The sequence below is a fragment of the Dunckerocampus dactyliophorus genome, chromosome 8 (genome assembly GCF_027744805.1).
Source record: "Dunckerocampus dactyliophorus isolate RoL2022-P2 chromosome 8, RoL_Ddac_1.1, whole genome shotgun sequence".
NCBI classification, from domain to species: domain Eukaryota; kingdom Metazoa; phylum Chordata; class Actinopteri; order Syngnathiformes; family Syngnathidae; genus Dunckerocampus; species Dunckerocampus dactyliophorus.
Genome location: NC_072826.1, coordinates 19,092,256 through 19,115,201, shown reverse-complemented (window position 1 = coordinate 19,115,201; position 22,946 = coordinate 19,092,256). Strand labels below are relative to the sequence as shown.

Here is a 22,946-nt window from a genome sequence, read left to right as displayed (position 1 = left end):
GTCCCTTCCCCCTTCTGTCTACTAGTATGTCCCCAGTGTGCGTCTCCCTTGCCGTGGTAGCTTTGGTTGCTGTGCAGATGGCTCTTTGTTGGTGCTTCACAATGGATCTGAGGTCAGTGTGCCTCATGCCATCAGCACACTAAAGTTCTCCTCTGCAGCTGCCTCTTGCTACTTGTACTTGTTGTTAATTGCTCCGAGCAGCACAGCAAAGGCATATTTGCACTTACGGTAGTATTATATGAAGTGAGTGTTATAAATGCACCTATGTAGTTTAAAGGTAGCCTGAACCTTGCGCACAATAGCGTGTGAAAGTGTTTTCCTTTTTCCTCTTTCACACAGGGATCCCAGAAAATAGCCGCATTGGAGGCATAATACTGTAGCCTATCTGGCATTTATGTGCTTGTGCTTTTCACATAGAACCCAGCTAAGGCAGAGTGTATTGGCACAACTGTGTGTGCCAGCCTCCAGTGTGACCTATAAATACAGTACTTGTCAGCAACTGTGTTCAATACAACGAGGCGGGAGAAGGTTGTGAACTTCACAACCCGTTTCCGTTTTTCCTTTATTCCCTTTACACCCCTGTGACAGCTCTGGTCCGAGGTGGAAAATTGCCAGGTGGACTTCATCCTCATTTCCAGTTGGCGCTCTTCATATCAGAACAGCAATGGTGAAAATAATACAACGGTACCTTTGTCAGCAGAAAATTGCCAGATCAACTTGTCTGTGCAGTTTACACAGAACAACACACAGAAAAAGGGAGCACAAATGCCGGCTATTATAAGCAGTAATTGTAACAATGGCTAAATGTCACACCCCTGTCCCAGTACTCCCTTTACACACAGGTACAGTCCTCCCTGCAGAGGTAGAAAATATATGGACTAACTCAGTTGTTGCTGTTTATACAAAACAAAAACATGAAAAAAACTTCTAGCTTTCACAGGCAGTGTCAAAGGGACTGAACTTCAGACTTTTGACTTCCAATGCTCCCTTTAAACACAGGCGCCGTTCCGCCTCTGTCACTGCTCTGATGCTACCTTAAAAGACAGAAAATTTCTGGATCAGTTTGGTCTGTGCTGTTTCACAGAGCAGTGGCACAACAAGAAAGCCTGAAAAATACCAGCTTACAGGCAATGCATGTGAAATGGTCTAAACATCTCACCACCGTCTTGGCCTTTCAGCTATTCCCTTTACACATACCTGTAGGTGCTGTCCCACCCCTGTTACGGCTCTGATACTACATTATTCAGAACAGACACACCGAAAAATGTCTGCTTTAACAGAAAGAAAGAGACTAAAGAGACTAAACCCCACACCCCTGTCCCAGCTTTCCTTCGTTGTACCACCTTGGAAGACAGAACATTTCCTGGTTGACTCTGTTGATAACATTTATGCAGAACAAAAACTTGAAAAAAGGCCGGCTTTTACAACATTGTCCCATATAAGTATAAATACCATATAAGCTAATAATGTCAGCATGACTGCTGTGAAAACAGTCATTAAAAACCACACAGCTTGTGATAATTTAAGACTTCTGCCCAGAATTGTAAATTATACTGTGTTCTCCATTCTTGATTTCTTCGGGATTTTGTACTGTAGCCGTGCTTTGGTGCATGTGGTGTCTTTGTAAAACCAACCCGACACCAGCCAGAGAAACACAAATGCAAATTTACCATCTGCTGTGTGGTGCAAACAAATGCTTGTTCATCACTTATGTCATAGTCGAACCTCTTTAATTATTCACAGCATAACAGGATATGCTATATACAGTATTTGTTTAAGATTGAAAACAAAGCCAGGTCTCGACTGAAGAATGAGTTCCAACATGGTGGCACAAGCAGAGCCAGGCCATGAGGTCTGCAGCAGGAAGCAGGTAGAGCAAAAGGCGGGAAAGTAGGAACAAGAAGGAGGAGGAGCGCTTCTCGCAAAAGCTCTCGGAATGACTGGAAATTTCCACTTTCTCTTTGCAAGTCAGTGGCTGGAGGGGTGGGTGGAGCTTAGAGGTGAAATTAAATAAGGTGGTTGTAGCCAAGCACAAGGGAGGAAGACATTTGTGAAACATTATTGTTAGCTTCAATTTACTGTAAGCAACCTTATTTACTAAAACAAAACTACTTCCTAGTGACTTTTGTGGACAATGCAGGAAGGCATGTGTGACCATTTCATTTTATTTCAGTTTCTACAATGTAACAAAAGCCACAAACAGAGACTATTTGCCCCAGCAATATAGTTGCATGTCCTGAGTGTAGAGTCACCACAGCTCCTTTGTCATTCCAAAGGGATCTGATTAAACAACCGCACTATTGTTGATGCATTTTACTCTGCTAATTGCTAACTAGTCAAAAGCCAGAGGCCACAAGCATAAACCAAAATAAATAAAGTAGCAGTGCTGTTTTTCACAAAAGGGCAAAGAGGCAATTGAAATCTTTTGAAGTGGATAGCAAACACGCCTTAAATCTTCTTGGACCACTTCCAAACACACTCTAGCATTTTGCAAATCCTCAAAGCACTAATCCGTTTTACGCATTAAAAAAGACAAGTCAACCACAACTGTCCAACAAGATCCACCAGCCTTGGGAATGTCATTGCCGTAATCATTTCACCATCTCTCTGCAAGTTCCAAACAAGACATGGTTGACAGAAATAAAGGTGTATAACACACTTTTATTTTTATTTTATTTAAATGCAAGTTTTGGAAAATGCAAAAGTACTCACCCTTGGAAGACGCACGACATAAAACAACAATAAAGTCAGAATATTCACCCTTGAAAGATGCACAACATAAAACTACATAAGATCAAATGTTTGAAGGGGTATGCGAATATAAAAAGTTTGGGAACCACTGTCCAAGCCCCCTTCAGTGTCAGTGCTGTTCATACAGAACATGGGAAAAAAGCCAACTTTTGTGGGCTGTGGGAAAGGGGCTCGGACCTGATATCAAAAGGGAATGGCTGTAATTCCTGAATAGCAAATGCCATATTTTTGTGAAAGGTCTTAAATTAAAGCTGAAAGAGTTTAATCACCTTTAATGGTTTTATTTAGACCTAACTGTAGATTTTTTAAATCATAATTAATGTTCAATCTTGTCTTAAACCAATACTGTATTTGCACCAATGAAAGCAGTTTATTTATACAATGCCTCCTGATGGTTGTCCCTGTAATCATTTCCAAACTTTTCTGCATGATGACATTCAGTGGTGTTAATTCCAGATTGATCCATCAAGGCGTCGCTCTTCTTTCTCCAGTGAGAAAGTCAACTTTATGTTGGCCCACTGTGCGCTGCGGGACTCGCCTGACAAGCACAGAAAAGCCCGCCGGACCATGTGGGACTCCTGCTGTTAGAAACAAAAGAGCTCAGATTGCGACCACCAATTCCTCCAATTATCGGGACCCCCTCCCCCCTTCCCAAACCCCCAACCCTAATCCTGACCCTTGCTCTTTGAAGCACTTTACTCTGAGCACTGACATTCCACAAGTCATGTCTTTGGGCCTTTGTCCTCACAGAATGAGGTGAAACGAAGGTGTTTTTTAACCTACTTGCCATCCTGTATCATGTCACTGCAGAAGAGAACAGTCGGGGTCTTGGAAAAGACATTTCCACATGTTACTTTTTTAATTTAATTCAGAAACATAGAGGAGCTTGTCTTTTGTGAATGATTCCTTTCGCTGGTGCCATGTTGTTTTTTTTCCATTTGGGAAAATGTGGGGCCCTGTTGCATCTCTTTTTCTTTGGCTACCCTACTGTTTGGCTTTTACCTGCACACAGCACACAGGCTGTCCTTTTAGCTGCAGAAACACGGATGGAAAGATGTGCTAGGCAAATGAGGAAGGAGAGGAAATTATCTCACAATCTGCCCGCCTCATTCTCATGCACGCGCCCACTTTCCACTCACAAAAAGGGACTGAGTAATGCCTTCTGCCATCCGTGAGTTATTCCCAAACGTCATTAGATGCAATGCAATCTCTCGCAGTTATTTTGTGTCTAGTAACAGCAGACTCAATAGGCCCCAAGAACCTAGCAGTACAACCTGCCAGGGCGCAGGCAAACAAGCCTTTGAACTCTGCGTGTAATTACTCTTCATAATTATATTTCTTAAGTGCGAGGTGAGTCATTAAATGGGCTTATAGGGCCCCGAGGCTTCCTTGAAATCGGTGGCTTGGCAGGGAGGAGATAAGACCGGGATGGTTAGCTCCCAGGAGAGGTGCTAAAATTAGAGGCTGGTGACAAAGAAAAAACAGTTGGAATAATAATGTCTTTAGGTATTACAATCTAAAATACTGTTTGTTTTGTAACACCAGGAAATAAACTGAGGCATTCACTTTCACTGATAAACTAGCTGTTCTGCTTTGTAACTGAAAGTGATATGCGGGCTCTACCAAGAAAAAACGACCGGGGGAAGAGCGCAAGGCCCGCCAGCGCTTGTAGTCACTTCCTTTGGTTTAACAGTTGGATGAACGGGTTGAAGATGAAAGGAAGTGAACTTCAGGAACCACTAAGTGAGAAAAAAAATAAAACAGGTTTGGGATATAAGGATTACTCATTAATAGGGTGAATAATTACAGTATGTGGATGTTGAATCACATAAACACACACAAAGCTAGTTTGTTCATGCATGAGTGCATGTTGCAGACATTTTTTTACCTGTTTTCTGCTGAACTGGCTAGATAAGAATCTTATAAAAAAAAGAGCATGGACGTAAATGAAGAACTCATACTCCAAAAGTACAGTCTAACAATGTTATATGCTGCACTTTTATGAGTATTTGCTCTATTTTTATGTGTTCAGCTTTGAGGCCGCATGATTGACTCACAGTCAGGGGGATCTCTTGTGTGGAGTTTGCATGTTCACCTGTGTACTTTGATGTGTTTTCTTCCTCCCACATCCCCAAAACATGCATAGTAGGCTAATCGGAGACTAAATTGTCCATAGGTGTGAATGGTTGCTTGTCTAATGTGTCCTGTGATTAGCTGGCTACCTCTCGCCCCCAAAAGTCAGCTAGGAAAGGCTCAAACTCATCTGTGAACCGAATGAGGACAAGCAGTATAGAAAAATTAATCAGTGTTTTACATTACATTAAACACAACAATAACATAAACACAGACAGAAAGCATAGTCTCTATGAATGCATGTTGCTAGTCTCTAATTGTATTTTGTACATTGCCCATGCAAAAACAACTTTAAAATCTAAAAATACTGAGCATGAAGTAACTGCATACATACTCAATAACCCCTAATAATGTTACATGCTGCACTTTAGGTAATATTCTGCAACGTTTTTTGTTGCCAGTGTGTAGAAACTGGTTTCATGGAGAGCAGTTAAATTTAGAAAGGAAGGAGTAGCCAGCCAGGAGCATGGTTTTCACATCTTGACATAATTCCTCCCTAACTGTAATTTGACACCACCAAGCTCGACAAAGAAAGAGTTGTAAAAAAGATGACCAAAAAAACTCAACATGGACTCATGTTTTAATACTTTTTGCTGTCTTTGTAAGACATTATTGAGCCGTCTTGTATGTTCTATAAATAGATGACAACTTTAACAACTTGTATCCATTGTTTAAATTAAACCATAAGAAAGACAAAAAATGTCATTGTAAAGCAGCACTTTAAAACGACTCACCAATGAACTACCAGAACGCATGGGAGGTGGGTGTTTTTGCTAGGACTGACATTGCTTTCCTCCAATCACATACAGCCATTGTCACTACTGTCCAATCAGCTACCGAGCTGAGCCTCTGCCTCCAAGTTGAGTCTCTTTCAAGCGGCTCCACAGAAAAAGACGGGCAGACATCATTTCTCTCTCGGCGTTATTGGACTAGTATCCTTACTACGACGACGACAAAGAAGAGACAAACATATTTACAATTTTCCCCATTGAATAGGAATAAAATCATCACCTTTCCCTTTAGCCATGGCCGACACAGCTGTTGTAGACACGACCGCCACTGCAGAGGTTACAGCCAAGGTGCGTTTGATTCATTCATTAATAATGGCACTTTAAATAAGTTTATAAAGTTGCTACAGGTTGCTAATGAGCGATGATGTTGTTTGGTGGTTAAATGGCGGTTAGTGTGAGCAGCGCTCAAATGTTGGTAAATGTCGATCAAATTCGACGCCTAAGTCAGGTAGAGGTCTTTATTTCGTCTTTGTACACCTTATGGGTTAGTTTTATGAACAGAGGTGGCCATTTTTTGGGTGGAATTTGTCTAGAACAAGTAGACAAAAGCCGGCTGAGGGCGGGAAAAGCCTTTGAGCGCACCATCGACAATTAAACATTAATTTAATATAGTGAAATAAATAAAAAAACGTCATGAAATCTATATTACTAGAAATGTTTTCGTCATGGTGTCGTTTTGTTTCAAAAGGAGCTGAAAGAAAAGAAAGAAGTAGAAGAGGAGACGAAGACGACGGCGGACAACGGGGACGCACCTGCTAATGGCACAGTGAGTTTGGAGTAAATGGTGATGGTGGGGGTCTTTTGTCTCTAACAGCCCCCCCCCTCCATCGTCGTCGTGCAGGTGTCGCCATTCTGCCTGCTTTGTGTTGCCTTGTGAAATAAATGGCTCAGATGTTGGCAATGTCTTCCTCACAAGAGGACTGGTGCTGCTTGGTGGTGGTTAATCCTCGAGGGAACACTAGCAACCCCCTCTTCTCTTTGGGGGGGGGGTAGGATTATGCAAACTTCTGCGATTTTTTTAAATGTATCTTTTTAACAATCTTTCCCTCCCCTCCTCTACTCAGAATGGTGACAACCACAGTGATGACAAAGTTGACGCTGCAGAGGAAGAGGAGCACAAGAATGGAGATGGTACACAGTTTTTACAAAAAGAAAAAAAGCTTGTCCTTTGAGGGTGTACTCCTACAGTGCTTGGGCCCACCTCACTTCAACAGTGTGTCTCTTCTCATTGACTGTTGTACAGTATATGATACCGGTCATCTTTTTATAAAAGAGACTAAAATAGAAAGATTCCAAAATAATCCACTTAGAGTTGTAATGTGCCTAATATAATAAGAGTTTGGCACACTTCTCCATCCTTCAGCGTGATTGGAGACATGGACCCTGGCACGGCATGATTGCATGCACACTCTTGTGTATTTTTGACAAATCCTGACACAAGCACATGCACAGCATAGCCAAGTCATGAAATGAATGTGGTGTGATCAGTAATGTCCACTTTTAGAAAATTAAATTGATACTCAATTAACCATAAAGTAAAACCCTGCGCCACGCTCACTCAAATATAAGCATCTCATTAAATGAATAGACTACAAAATAATTTAAAGTCAAAACCCGATCATTTTGCCATACATGATACATTTAGGGGCATCCCCCTGAAATGTTAGGACAATCGCTGCCAAAAATACAGCACGTTTGGCTCCTGTGAGTGCTGTGATAAGCGCTCAAGTTGGGTACTGTTCCCCTTCTTTGGCATGACTGGAAGAGGTGGGACAGGGACAGCACCGTTCTTGCATTAGCTGAGTCATAGAATGACTGACTGTGATCACTCCTTACAGGTTCTTAATAACTGACGTATTTTTATAAAATAATCAAAAGTCAAAACTCGCACCTCACCTGTGACTGATGTGCGCAATAGATGTCGTCTCACAAGTAATTGACGTCATCCGTCACCTTGTACAATAGAAATAATCAGGATGATTTGGAAGTGACTGGAAATAATCCACAAAGTCAGGGAAATTGCGGTAATAAACCAGTGTAGGAGTGATAGCACAAGCAAAGCACGACTGCTCAGTGTGAGCTCAGGCCAGAGGGAGGGGGGATGGTGTCTAAGTCCAGCATGGTACAAATGGCCTAGTAAGAATACTGTTCCTCTTAATTACACCCTAAAGAGACGAACTGTTCTTTTCTTCAGGCAATGCAGATGAGGCGCCCCCTGCTGAGGAGACGGACGCACAGCCCGTGAAGCGTGCAGCTGATGAGGAAGAAGAGGTGGGTTGTGTAACTAATCACCACAGTACACATTTGAGCTCATTTAACCCTGACAGACACCTGGGGAGTATCAAATGTAGCATGTAGTTTAGTTTTAAGGCTAATTATATGAAACTATGTATTTCTTATAGTTTGCAGCTGTAGCTTACATAGAAAAAATATACATTTTTTAAAACAATACATTTGGTCAGGTCAGAAGTTGATTAAAGATTTGATGCAGTGAATGTGGGGATATTAACCATTTTAAGGATATATGTAGCTCCATAATATGGAGGGAAAAGTGGCAGATGAATCCAAAAACTGAACACCAGTAGAGTAGTGCAAATTCAATCTTAAAGGATTGGATTATGTTAAGATAATGTGAGCTCACAAAGCGCATTTTGAGAAGTTGAATATTTTATTTTATTTAATTTTTTATTATTTTTTTTAATCATTGGGAGCAAATGTTTTGCTTATTTTAGCTTTGGCATTTTTTAATTTAAGTAGACAGAGATGACCGTTCTAAATGTTTTCAAAATGAGTATTGTCTGGCAAATTCCACCTATATTTCAACACAGACAAAATGTGGCTTGGGGATAAAAAGGTCTCCCTAAGTGTTAATGTCCGTATTTGTAATATTTAAATTTAATATTTAATCATGTTTTTGTCTCATGCAGGAGGAGAAAGCGGAGACCAAAAAACAGAAGACGGAGGAGAACGGAGATTCAAAAGAGGCAGAAGTGGAGGCTTAAAAATTCCGGAGGCCCCCCACCCCCAGTCAACATCGTGTTGTAGAGCTTGTGCTTTTTTTTTTTTTTTTTTTTTTTTTCTTCCCCCACCCTCCAAAGACATTTTGTTTTTGGATTTGCGCCCATGTTCTCACATTGCACTGAAGTTGTTGTGAAACATTATGGCCCTCTCCTTTATTTTTCTTTTTGTTAATTTCTTTTACCAAATGTTATTTATTGGTCTTTTAAAATGAGCCCCCGCCCTCCTTTTATACAGGGCCATGCTATGAGATCAGTTTATTTCCATTTTGAGCACAATCTCTGTCAAGTCAGTGCTGACCAGCTGATTCATCAACATTCTTCAGGCAGCTGCTCATGTTGACCTCTCAAGATTCACTTTGAGGACCAAAGATAAGTTTTAAGCAGGGGATAATGTTAATAGTTTAAAAAAAAAAAAAAAAGACATTAGTTAAAGCATAATCTTTTTGTGTTTGAGCTGCTAGTTAATCCTTGGCTTGGCTGCCCTGTTAACATAACAGATGGAGCAAATAATATGAAAAGGGACTCCATATAATTGCTGAAGGTGGGCTTGGTTTGTTTTCTTTTTTTGCAATATTAATTAACCCCTCTTAAATCTTAATGCTTTGGTCGTTTTCTGTATGCATTCCACGCAGTTTTGTACCATTTACAACTTATTTTGGTTATGTTTTCTTTTACAATGAGTTTACATTTATGGCTGAGTAACTTGACTTGGTGTCCAAAAACTGCCTCTCAAGAACCTGGATATTTCAGTTACTCCAGCCAACTGCTTTGTATATTCTGAAACAAAATAAATTGTCTTTTTACTTACTTTTCTTGTGGTTTTTTTGTCCAGTTTAAATGATGACCCACTTTCTTATTCCTTACAAAATGGCTGTCCAAGGTGCAGAAAATTGATGGGAACGAAAGTGCTGCTGGATAAATATCTGTATCCTTTTGCTCCCCCGCGTGGTGTGTTATGAGTGGTGCAGCCTCAGAAATAAATGTGACACGAGTCCAAAATGATCAATGTAGTTAAAAGCTTTTGTTTTTAGAGATGCCAATGTTGAACAATAGGTGGCACTAGTGTTACAATGTTTATAAATAAAGCAAGCTTCTGTACATTTACGGTTTCCCAGGAAACATGAGCAGGCAAACATTGACGTTCTGCTGAGGCAGCACTAGTGACTGGTAGTGATGGGGCTTTCTAATAATTATGAAAGCCCTAAAAGGATGATGTTTGCCTGTGCTGATCAAACCAAGCGTTAAAGAATGGTGCCCTTAAAGAGACAGTGCAGTACAGTGATGATGGGCTGCTGCTGCTGCTGCTGCTGGCTTTAATGAACCCCAAAGAGTCTTCTTCACCACTTTCCGAGGTGCGGAAAGTCGGAAAGTTCTCATGTCTTCTCTGTGTTTCTTCTGTAGCCACCTGAATCTTGAGTCACACCCCAGTTTCAACTTCTCCTCTTCCTGATAATGACAAGAATGACTGTCATTATTACACTGGTCGGCCAGGAGAAGGTCACCATGCAGCATCATGGCTTTAAGTGAGGGGAGGGGCCCCACTGGTACACACCTATATCCAAGGTAGCGTATGCCACCCAAACCCACACGTCATTGTAATTATTTGCACACTGTGGAACCCCTAAAATGTGTCATGGTAAGCCCTTGAATTAATAGGTGTTAAGTAAAGGTTTTGCCTTTGCTATACTATGCTATGCTGTGATGTGATTAACAGACATTCTCTTGGCCTAAAACAAAACAAACATGCAGACATGAGAACATTACAGTGGAACCTCCAAATGTTGAAGTAAAAAATTTTGTTTTGGGATGTGTTTACTGGCATTTCAAAAATGTCACAACCAATGAGAATACAGTTTAAAAAGATAGTTGATTTGATGGGAGAATCTCGCATCACAGCAGTCTCCATGTGCGCATGTAAACACTGTGGAACACACACACAACAATGGACAGACGAGAGCGTGTAGAGATAAGAACAGAGAGGAAATAATGCTGAGCGACTCAGAGGTCTTAACTTTTTTGTTGGCATCGGTTTTGTGACGCATATGTATTACTCTTTTGAACGCATATTGTTTTGAGAAGCCAAACTCTTTATTTAAGTGACCCCAGCAACTAACCAGAGCAACGTTCCTCCTCACCGAAATACGACCAGAACTCCGCTCACAGAACAAAGTGGGAGAACTATCCCTTTAAGGCAATACAAGACAATGATGAACTGTAGTCTAAACTGGCCACTAGGTGTCACTAGTAGATTGATCGCAAACGGCAGGCTTTTATTATTTTATAATTATCTCACAACAGGCACAGTAATAACAAAGTCATAGAGCTGTAGAACTAAATAAAACCAAAACAGAGCTAGACTACTCACCCTTTGACCCCTTTGAATGATACTGTCACCTAGTCATCATAAAGTCAAAGTCATCATAATATTAGTCATCATCATCATAATAACACGGGCTACTGTTGTTGGCCGTACTCCAGCTAAAAGTCAACTCTGAATCCCTGACGTCACTTCCTGTCCACACGTCCGGAAGACATTTATTGAAACACACATGAGCACAAGTCTTATTTATGTCTTAAATGGTTTATTTTCTTTTATTATGTCTTCTATATTGGATAACATGAGTGTAAAGGTGACTATAGGGGTGCTATTTCATGTCTAGTAGGCTCGAATAATGGTGAAAATCATATTTAGAAAGTCATAAACAGGTTTTATATGCTCTACGAATATATTGTGTTTATTAATGCTGAATCTTACATCGCGGAAATTCACTTATCGTGGTCAGGTCTGGAACGAATTAACCAAAATAAACAAGGGAAGACTGTACATTGGTTCATCTAGCTCGGGCCAGAGTCTGAAAGGAACTAAGTTTTTCCTTCATGACATCATGAAAACACGTTACTCCAAAACTGACTATCTTCTCCTAAAAGTGGGGGAGATGATACATTTTTCATAGTTGGTGCTCATAAACAGGCTCTGGAGACACATATTGCTGTTGAAATATCAGTCAAGTCAATTTTGCATAATAGGGGACCTTTAAACTGTACATGTAACGCACGTTAATGCACCTATAAAAGGCCACTAGGTGACAGTATCATTCAAAGGGGTCAAAGGGTGAGTAGTCTAGCTCTGTTTTGGTTTTATTTAGTTCTACAGCTCTATACTTTTTGAAAGTTAAAATGCTGTCTGTGAAAACATTGCATATACAGATAATAAAGGTTTTATGATGACTGGAACATATTAATTCACTTTCCTTTGGGGAAAGGAAGTCAACGTTGGAGGTTCCACTGTGAGAGTGAAAAAAATGTTGCGTTAATCCCCTGAAGCAGCACAAAAAGGAGATGATTTACTGCAAATAATCAAACACAAAAAACAGCTTCAGTCACGCATAATGCATGATGCATGGGCACACACACTGTATAAACACACCACTTGGAGGAGTGGGCAATGTCAGTCTTTCTGCCTGCTCAGTGAAACACTACAATGTTGTGCTGTACAGTGTGCGGCAGGAGATGTGACGTGTTCTATCCACACACTCAACAGTGTGAGAGCTTTCTTGCTTTTTTTTTTTTTTTTTTTTTTTACTTAGATGTGCACCAACAGTGGCTGGCTCTCGCTTTCGGGGGGCTCACCCTCTGGGGCGGGCAGCTGGTACACGACGCAGAGGGAGGAATACACACAGCCCACGAATGACATCAGGCTGGAAAAGTACATCACCCCCTGGGCGCCGCCGACCAGTGAGGTCAGGGGTCCCATGGCCACTGAGACCAGGATCTGAGCCAGGAAGTACTGGCAGCTGAGCAGGGAGATGTCCACCCCCATCCCTCGTCTGGTCCCTTCCTCGGAGGAGCCGCAAAACTGACAAGGCAAGAACGTTGTTTATTCATGGGGTGTCGCAAATGCATTAATGCATTTAATGCATTAAAATGCATTAAAATAAATGCCACTCTATATGCATATATATATATATATATATATATATATATATATATATATATATATATATATATATATATATATATATATATATATATCACTAACATTTCATTATGTTATTGTTATATATACATATATATGTGTGTGTATGTATATAGTATTGCGTAGTACAATATATAATATCATTTTACAATACAATATAATATAATCCATCCATCCATCCATCCATTTTCTATACCGCTTCTTCCTCATTATGGTCGTGGGGGCATGCTGGAGCCTATCCCAGCTGACTTCGGGCGACAGGCGGGGTACACCCTGGACTGGTCGCCAGCCAATCGCAGAGACAAACAACCATTCACACTCACATTCATACAATATAATATAATATAATATAATTTTGAGTTCTAATGGGAATTATTTGTTTACTTTATTATTTAAAGTAACTAATGAATTCCCAAATTACATATTGGGAATTATGTCATTAAGTAAATATTTATTTATTAAAATTCATGAATACTTGAAAATGACAACATCTTAAGTCTTATTCCCACAATTACATTTTGGGAATTATGTTATTAAAAATATGTTTTAATAACATAAATGTTTTAACATTTACTGAGCCATAATGACAATTATCTTACATGATGGACCAAGACATTGAATGGTAGCTTGTAAAATAATGCTTTCTGCTATTTAAAGGGCATTTTCCTATTGACAGCGCGCCAACTAGACTCCTATTTACAACTCATTCCTACCACCTAGTGTCCGATTCAGTTAATGTAGATTGAGGACATGGGCTTTCCCACAACTGGTATGACTTTACTATGAAAAACATGAACCAAAAAGTCTTGCTAAGAACCCGTGTGTCAACTTGATAATGAATAGAACAGCATTTGCAATACTACACAATTAAAGTGTGCATTAAAATGGAACATGCATGTACAGTATTACAATAGTATACAGTACAGAGACTGACCTGGGGACTCTGGTAGTATTCACATAGCAGAGAGTAAGGCAGCGTGCATAGCGAGGAGAAGAGCACCCCGTAGGTGACACATAGAGACAGTACCACGTAGAGGTTAGTGGACAGCGTGGCCAAACCTGTGCCCAAGCCGAACGCCAGGTAGGCAAAAAAATACAATGTGCGAAGGGAGAAACGCTCCTCTAGCTTCTCCAGTATGGCTGAAAGGCAGATAATATCGACAGGTTAAAGGGATATAAAACTGAATGGGACATGAGTGGGATGTGAAGGAGTGTCCACTTACCAGAGTAGAAAGCAGCACTGAATGCATAGATGCACATGCCCCAGCAGCCCATGCTGACCCCAGCGTTGTAGCGCTGGTAAGCCTCAGAGTCATGGGGTGCTTTCGGGTCTCCTTCAAAAACTACCTCCCCCATGAAGTCGGTGTAGAAGAGCAGCATGCCTTCAAAGGACAGCCACCCTAAAAAACACAATAACAACACACATTACTACAGTATAGTACAATATGACCTTCAAGTCAGTGGAACCTTGGAACTCAAAGTCTTTGACTAGGGCGTGTTCTACCTTTGATTTGTGCAGATTAAAATTTTTCCCCCTTCGAAATGGAAATTGAATCAGAAATGTATTGGTTTTAGATGACCACAATGTATCTTACTGGGCATTCTCAAATTGTTTGATATAATTGCTGATACTCACGTAACTAACAATATTCAAGAAAGAGGCCATTTTTGGCCCATGTTGAGACCAAGCGCACTGCTACAAACAAACCAAATACGAACGCAATCCTAATAAAACTCTAGCCTGTGTTCCGTTTCAATTAATCTGTCCTAGATGGGTTCAAATTTCACCATCATAAAACTTTCTGTACAGGTCATCTTTTAAGCAACATTTGCATCTGTAATTGTTATGTATAGGACAGAAGACACTCAAATTTAACAATAACATGTTCATTCTACATTAAATGGGAGAGTTGACCGAGATCGGCGTATCTTGTTTGGATGCATCAGGTTCTAGAGTCTTGTTCAAACATTTCCATCACGGTTAGCGATTAGGCAAACCCTACGTCCACTAACTTTTTTGATTAGGTCTATTGTCATTACAATTTCCTCTTTGGCTTATCGTCTCTGATACTCTTGCAAAGGCTCTACACACACAAAACCTGACAAATAGCAAAAACATCCAGAAAATACTGATTGGGACAGTTGAGAAAGATCACCTCATATTGTTTGGTTAGTGTATGAGGTTTAGGAATCTTTTTTATTATGACAACATATTTTCCTTTTTTACGATTTTTTTTACGATGAGTTCCAAGGGTTCACCATAAACTCTGAAGTTTTTGCAAAGTTTAGAAAGATGTTTTGCTCACCCAAGAAATGGTTAGTGCATAAGCTGCGCAAGGAGGGAGGCATCCTGTAAATGGCTATACACAAAAGTTTCATTGACATTTGGGATTCTCCTGTCTCCACATTCTCACTCAGATCGCTCTCGTAGCGCACGCCATTCAGCAAAATGTTTGCCACCTTCATTGAGCAAAAAAAAAAACATGAATTATAAAGAGTACGGAAATTGTTTCAGACACTAAAATGTGTGGGTTGTCTGACCTGTTGGCTAAAAGTCACTGTTCTTCTACGTCCGTTCTCCAGCCCGACTACCTGCGTCGCTGCTGGCTCTTCCATAAGTGCAAGACTCTGTGGTCGCTTCAGGATTCCACCACTGGAGCCCCGACGTTGCCCCAAATCAAGCTGCTGCCGCTCTGACGTAACCTGAGATGCTTGTTGAGACTGTGGTTCACCCTTAGACTGTGGAGCACCCTCTGCATGTGGATGATAGACTCCATCGGGCTGCCTCTCAGGATGGCTCCCTGCTGCTTGGGTGAACCCTTCTGGTGGAGGGGAGTCCCCTGGAGGCAAGTGCACAGAGTCGGGCGCCAGGAGGGCCTGTGGTGTCTGTTGACCCGTATAGCAGTCTATGAGAACACTGTCTATATAAGAGGTCCCCAATGAGGAGGCAAATTCATTGATGCCGGTGAGTGAATTGTCCCGACTTATAAAGCTGCCGTATTTTGGAGTAAGGGGGCTCAGAGGCGATATGGGGCTAGTGAGGCCCGCGCAGAGGCGGGCGTTAGCGCTGCAAGAATGAGCCAATGGGTCCGGGTAGCTCAGGTGGGAATTTGAGAAGTGATAACCGTAGAGACCTTCCTCTTCCTCTTCATCCACTCCTAGTGCAGATCCCGGTGGGGCCGGGGGCGACGGAGGAAGAAGGAGGTTGGGGCTCTTCAGGTGGTTTTTGCTTGGGTTTGGGTTTTTGTTTGGCTGGCTCTTTGGCAGGGGCCGCTCTGGGATGCTAGTAAGAGTCATGGCTGTGGCGATCACCAGAGTGATACTCGTAAACAGGTAGATGACACGCAGTTGACCTCCCATTGACTTTCCGAAGTGGGTTTGATCCCAATTGATGCCACCCACGATGTACCCGAAGCCACCCCCTAGTCCTGGATCACATGACAAAGAAACAAACAGTTGTGAATTAACACTGGATCTATTTTACCCAAAAACCCAATGGACTCACCCGAGGTAAATTACTAAAGCACTAAACTGGAATTGGGCAGCAGGACCTGCAGTGTAAATCCAGCCAAAGATTACCTTAGTGGTCTTCTAAGAGAACATAATGCACCCATGGAAAATCAGTTAAAGCTGTAGGCCATGTAATCGGAAATAAAATAGCTGATATTGGCAATTTTCTGAGGTTCTTTTTAACCCATAGGGGGAAGAGCGTATCCAGGCCAAACTATGGCCCCTGGTTTTTACCTCCAATTCTGTATCACCATGTAGTTGTTTACCTGCGTTACTGGGTTGGTTCAGGTGCTCAGTGATATCAGAAATGGGTCACTTGAAAGTAAGTAGAAAGTTCAAAACATTCGGATAAAGGCACTAGATAAGACATTGGTATTTGGACCTTCATTATAAGGTGAACCTTAGCAGTTTTCTAAAAGAACAGAAGTTGTCAATCCTGATCCCCATACAACACACCCACGGTAAACCAAAGCTGCAATAGAGTCTGAGTGCTGCTGGGCCGCATCAAGTATTGGGAGTAGGGCTGGGAATCTCGGGGTACCTCACGATACGACACGCGATACATGGCTGACAATAACAATAATATCTTGATACAGTAATGGGGTGAATCAAATAAATAAATAAATAAATAATTTCACAGTTTATATTTTGCTGCATTCAGCTGGGATAGGCTCCAGCTTACCCGTGACCCTAATGAAGACAAGCGGTATAGAAAATGGGTGGAATTTTTTACCACATTTTTTAAGTGACTCACTCACTCTTAGTTCAGTGTAGGCTTAAGTGTGCATCCTACGAGTAACATTGGCTTGTCGCAGGCCGTATTACAGTCATCTTTGAAGACAAGTCGCGGGCCGCAAAATGTGACTCGGCAGGCCGCAAATGGCCCACGGGCCACAACTTTAAGACCCCTGACTTAGAGCTTGCGGGCCGCATTTAAAGTCGTCTTTCCTGTCAAGTCGCGGGCCGCAAAATGTGACTTGGCGGGCCGCAAATGGCCCGCAGGCCGCAAGTTTGAGACCCCTGCTGTAGAACATTAAATAAGGAAAGCTGTGACCGTTAGCGCCTTTTGCAGTTTTGCTGAGTTTCCTTGCCTTTAGAACCATGAGGGGAAAGAGTCAACCGGGCCGAGCTATGCCCCCAACGTTGTCACTTCCAATTCTGTACCAGCGTTATTGGGTTGTTTCAGGTGCTCAGTAATTTAAGCAACAATAATATCATATAGTGTATACAGTATGTCACTTAGACAGTCACAAACTTTCAAATACAGGCACTACATCAGAATTGGTAATGAGGTCCTGCAATGTGAGATAAAAACCTTGGTGGTTTTCGAAAAGAAGTTCTCCATGCTTATTCCCAAAATGAAACTACAGTACTGCTGTAATTAAACTATGGTTGACCATACGTCATTAGTCCTTATCCCTACCTGCCAGCAGTGCGTGGATGTTCAACCCCCGGTCCTGGTCCTCCGGGCTGCAAACATCCATCATGTAGGCGTGACTCGGGTTGTCTGCGGAATCTGCACTGAAGTCCATCAGAACCACACCGCATACGGTCAGGATTATGCCCCACTTGTGATTTGATGCGGTGTCGGCCAGCACTCCCCCAATGTCCCGCCCGTTCAGCACCAGAGTCAGACCAACCAACGCTCCTGGAGGTCCAAAATGGTGATGATAGTTACTCATATGACTGAAAGCATGATTTCTAGGTGCCTTTTACAAGGGATTAAAAACAAACATACCACCTACTCTCTATTGCTTGCCCATAAGTAGTGCTAAAAAACTGCACTGCAAAAACAAAATTTCAAGAAAGTAAAAAAGTCCCATTTTAAGCAACCATTTCTTATTTTTTTCTTAAAAAGAAAAAATATCTTGTCGAGCAATTTTCACTTGAGAAAAATAATCTTATATTAAGAAAGTATAGCTCACCAATTCTTATTAAAATATTTTTGCCAGAATTTTATTGTTTTTTAAAAACAAGATAAAAACCTTATTTTGATTCATTTTCAACAACAGATTAAGACTATTTGCTTAAATTAAGAATAAAACTGGTTTCTAAACTTTCTAAATTTAAGAATGGACTCACACACAGAAAATAAATGCAAAGATTTGCTGATTTCGGACCAATGTGAAGGCTGCACAGCAAATTTCATAAAGTGTACCAAGATTTATTAAATTAAATCTTGTCATAAAATCTATGTAAATGTGTAAAATGATTAAACTTGATTCAAGAAAACATTACTCTCTTTTTATCTAGTTTATAAATGTAAAAACTAGTGAATTTACATGCAAATCATGCCAAAAAAGAATTCTGATAGTATTTATGACAATAGGTTTTCCTAAATTAAGTGAATCTTAGATGCAATCACACTCTTTTAAAATAAAAAAAAGTTCCGTCCATAAAATCTACTTCATGCTTGTTGAAATGAAATTGTAGGAAAATAAAATATCACCCCTACATTTGGAATATGGAAAAATATTTCACTTAAATCTGGCCTGCTAAATCAAATTTTATCTCAATTTAAGAATCTTACAAAAGCATTTGTAATAAGAACATTTTACTTAAATCTAGTTATGTGACTAAGAACAACTTGGTTATTTTAGGACTCATTATATTCTTAAAAGTCACAAGAAAAGTATTCTAGTTATAAAAATTCTAGCCAAACAACTTTTGCTTAAAACATTGGCAGAATTTTTTGCTTGAAATTAGAAAGGTTTTCTCATTTTAATATAATTTGGGCTTCTTTCAAGTATGGCTGTTTTTGCAGTGTGGTGTCTTACCGATGGCCAACGCAAAAATAAACGGTCTCCTTCGTCCAAAGCGGGATGTGCAGCGGTCACTCCAAGCTCCAATAAGAGGCTGAACGAGGAATCCTTCAAGATAGACACAAGAGATATGCATTGTTATGCAAAATTTACTTTTTAATGATGTTTGCATTTGTGTCACACTTAAATGTTTCAGATCATCAAACAAATTTAAATATTAATGATAACACAACAGAACACAAAAACGTTTTATTATTAAGGGAGAAAAACAATCCAAACCTACATGGCCCTGTGTGAAACAGTGATTGTCCCCTGTTAAAACATAACTTAACTGTGGTTTATCACACATGAGTTCAAGTGGAAAAGGTTATAAAGGCATTTCTAAAGCTTTGGGACTCATGCGAACTACAGTGAGAGCCATTATCCACAAATGGCGAAAACATAGAACAGTGGTGACCCTTCCCAGGACTGGCCGGCCAACCAAAATTAAGCCAAAAGCACAAGAAGTCACAAAAGACTCCACAACAACAGCCAAAGAACTGCAGGCCTTACTAGGTCAGTGTTTATGACTCCACCATAAGAAAGACACTGGGCAAAAACGGCCTGCATGGCAGAGTTCCAAGACGAAAAACACTGCTGAACAAAAAGAACTGTTTTTAATGACTGATTTTGGTGGTTCAGCCATCTTAGTGCTTTTAGACGTGACTGCTGCTTTCGACACAGTGGACCATACTATTCTTTTATCTCGCTTGGAAAACTGTGTGGGTGTCAGGGGGACTGCCCTTGAGTGGTTTAGGTCTTACTTGTCAGGGAGATGCCTTACTGTGGGACTTGGTGACTCCACTTCGTCTACCGCCCCCCTTGACTGTGGAGTCCCCCAGGGATCAATTCTGGGGCCCATCCTATTTGCTCTATCCCTAATCCCACTTAGTGCTATATTTAGAAAGCATGGCATCTCCTATCACTTTTATGCAGATGACTGCCAGGTTTACTTACCTCTTACAAGAAATGACCATGCCCCCTTGACACCCCTTCTAGAGTGCTTAAGCGACGTCAAGGTCTGGTTGGCTCAAAATTTTTTAAAGCTCAATGAGGGGAAGGCAGAAGTTATCCTCCTTAATAATAATGACCCCCCTCTTGGACTTGGGACCCATCAAGAACCAATCAGTTCCCCAGCCAACAGCCTTGGCATCGATTTTAAACTTGATAAACAAATCAACGCTGTTTTAAATCCTGTTTTTATCATCTTCGGCTTCCATCCAAAGTTAAACCGTTTTTATCATTGCGACATTTCGATCAAGCCATGCACGCTTTTATTTCGTCACGTCTGGACTACTGTAATGCACTTTACTTTGGAATAAGTCATAAATTACTCTCTCGCTTACAGTTAGTCCAGAACTCTTTTTAACAGGAACCAAAATAGGGAGCATATTACCCCAATTTTAGCCTCCCTGCACTGGTTGCCTGTGCATTTTAGAATTGATTTTAAGATTTTATTGTTTGTTTTTAAGGCTTTGAATGGGCTGGCCCCTCAGTACATCTCGGACCTCATCCAAATTTACACTCCAGCGCGCACATTGAGGTCCGAAGGCCAGCTCCAACTGGTTGTGCCTAAGACGAGACTTAAGACCAGGAGAGACCGGGCCTTTTCTGTAGTTGGCCTAAAACTGTGGAACACTCTGCCCTCTCGTGTAAAAACGGCCCCCACGATTGAAAGCTTTAAGTCTCGTCTTAAAACCCACTTTTATCTCTGGCTTTTAACTCGGCGTGAGTCGTGTGGTCCTCTGTGTCTTTTATTCTTTTTTTTGTTTTAAATGGTTTTATTTATTTTTGTTTTTTAATTTAATTTTTTTTTTTTTACCTACTTCTTGTATTTATTGCTTTTATTGTTTTAACTACTTGTTTCAAATATTTTATTGTTCTAAGTTTCTTTGTTTTTATTTGAACTTTTAGTTTTGAATTGTAGTAATTTGTACTTATTATTTATGGTCTTACTAGTTTGTGCAGCACTTTGGAAACAGTGTTTATAAAATGTGCTATATAAATAAAGTGGATTGGATTGTATTGAACATTAAGGCTCATCTCAATTTTGCCAGAAAACATCTTGATGATCCCCAAGACCTTTGGGAAAATACTCTGTGGTCTGACGAGACAAAAGTTGAACTTTTCGGAGGGTGTGTGTCCCATTACATCTTGCATATACATAAGTAACATCGCATTCCAGAAAAAGAGCGCCATACCAACAGTAAAATATGGTGGTGGTAGTGTAATGGTCTGGGACTGTTTTGCTGTTTCAGGGCCTGGAAGACGTCCTGTGATAAATAGAACCATGAATTCTGCTGTGTACTGAGAAATCCTGAAGGAGAATTTCCGGCCATATGTTCGTGAAATGAACTTGGGTTCTGTAGCGGGACAATGATCCAAACACACGAGCAAGTCTACAAAACAAAAACAAAATGAAAACTTTGGAATGTCCTCGACAAAGTCCTGACCTGAATCCTAATGAGATCCTGTGGCATGAACTTAAAAAGGCAAGTTCACGCCAACGCTTGATTGCAGTTGTTGCTGCTTAGGGTGGCCCACGCAGTTATTAGGTTTAGGGGGAAATCGCTTTTTCACACAGGGCCATTTGGGTTTGGATTTTTTTTCTCCCTTAATGATAAAAAGTTTCATTTAAAAACTGCATTTTGTGTTCAGTAGTGTTGTCATTGACTAATATTTAAATTTGTTTGAAGATCTGAAACATTTAAGTGTGACAAACATGCAACAAAAAAAGAAATCAGGAAGTGGGCAAACACTTTCACACCACTGTATGTAAAGCTATTAAAGCTACAGACACACAAAACAGGGTGTTCCCAGTGAGGTGTTTGAATTCCAGCATCAAGACTACATTTTGGACAACATACTTCCAATACACTATCGTTGTACCTCTGAGACTTACTTAAATTTGTTGAAATAAGAGTATAATATGGGACCTTTGCCATTACAAACCAGAAGGTGGTCCCTTACCCAGTATGGGGCTGATGAACCACACCAAGCTGTAAAACTGATCCGGCAGGCCCATCTGTAGAAGCACTGGTGTCACATAGGCCGTCTCCATGGCATAACTGAATTCAATACCAAACAGGATGCAACCGTTGAAGAGCAGCTCTTGGAAGGTGCGTCTCGGGGGCAGCTCACTGAGGTCCAGCTGGTCCAGAGGACAGGGGGTGTTCGGTGGGGGCGGCGGCGAAGGTCGAATCAGCTTCTGGCGCTTGGGCTGCCTTTGGAAGTTGTTGGCACGGTGACTGAGGTGTCGGGTGGAGGACGTCGGGAAGCTGGCTGTCTTTGGGAGGGAGGTCCTCCAGAGACCTTCCTGAGCGGAGGATAATCTCCCCCCGGGACTGGCCAGGAGGGGGTCGCTGGGGGTGCCCATGCCTGGGGATGACATCTTGCTCTCAAGCCAGCTTAGTCTGCTGCATAAAAGAAGCACACAGACAGTAGGAGTCATTGCTGATGTTCATGTGGGGGATACCAGGAGGACACTGCAGGCATCCTGGACGTGCACGACGCAATGTTATAGTGAGCTGCGCACAGCACCATGTGCTCGTCACAGCTGCAGGAGTATGCGGCATTATCAAGCCTGTTTCCTTTTAAATATTTCATGGAGGAAGCTCACGTCGGACAGCTCAGAATCTATTATCCAAATAACGCAAGGAGACGCTCACTTGCACCCTTCAAATTCGAACCCACCGACCTTTCTCGTCTATTTAAACAACCTAGTTCTCATTGGAGAAGACCATGCCGTCGAGCTAATGTTAAAAGAGGCGTGCAAAAAGAAAAGATGATAATTACCTTGTCGCACTGGCATCGTCATTTATATTCTGTGTAGCGAGCAACCATTATGGCTTTTTATACACGTCAGATGAATTACAGAAGTCATGATGGCTGTTTTTTGATGCAGTCATTCTCTCCTAGGTGCATTTTTCCTTGCACCCTCCCTTTCCTTTCCTCCCCCCTTCGC

General features: G+C 41.2%; 3 protein-coding genes across 5 annotated transcripts in view; 2 read left to right on the top strand and 1 right to left on the bottom strand.

The window, feature by feature from the left end:
• Positions 1 to 5,966, top strand: part of odad1 (outer dynein arm docking complex subunit 1) — a 21,917-nt gene extending 15,951 nt beyond the window's left edge. The window contains exon 17 of the transcript XR_008572230.1: positions 26 to 5,966. The gene's annotated coding sequence lies outside the window, so the exon portion shown is untranslated. The remainder of the gene's footprint in view (positions 1 to 25) is intronic.
• On the top strand, positions 5,757 to 9,502 carry si:ch211-222l21.1 (prothymosin alpha-A). Its single transcript, XM_054784521.1, has 5 exons — positions 5,757 to 5,963; positions 6,364 to 6,441; positions 6,740 to 6,806; positions 7,870 to 7,946; positions 8,603 to 9,502. The coding sequence occupies exons 1-5, from the start codon at positions 5,910 to 5,912 to the stop codon at positions 8,675 to 8,677; spliced, it is 351 nt and encodes a 116-aa protein (XP_054640496.1). The 5' UTR covers positions 5,757 to 5,909; the 3' UTR covers positions 8,678 to 9,502.
• slc45a1 (solute carrier family 45 member 1) lies at positions 8,724 to 22,946 on the bottom strand. Of its 3 annotated transcripts, XM_054784517.1 has the most exons (10): positions 22,778 to 22,946; positions 21,953 to 22,398; positions 18,959 to 19,051; positions 17,605 to 17,829; positions 15,213 to 16,099; positions 14,978 to 15,131; positions 13,895 to 14,071; positions 13,606 to 13,811; positions 12,326 to 12,551; positions 8,724 to 10,141 (listed from the first exon to the last, which is right to left on the bottom strand). In XM_054784517.1, the coding sequence occupies exons 2-10, from the start codon at positions 22,371 to 22,373 to the stop codon at positions 10,113 to 10,115; spliced, it is 2,418 nt and encodes an 805-aa protein (XP_054640492.1). In that variant the 5' UTR covers positions 22,374 to 22,398; positions 22,778 to 22,946; the 3' UTR covers positions 8,724 to 10,112. The 3 variants fall into 3 exon arrangements, with proteins under 3 accessions (XP_054640492.1, XP_054640490.1, XP_054640491.1); XM_054784515.1 differs by having other exon boundaries at positions 8,724 to 12,551; XM_054784516.1 differs by having other exon boundaries at positions 8,724 to 12,551; positions 21,953 to 22,395.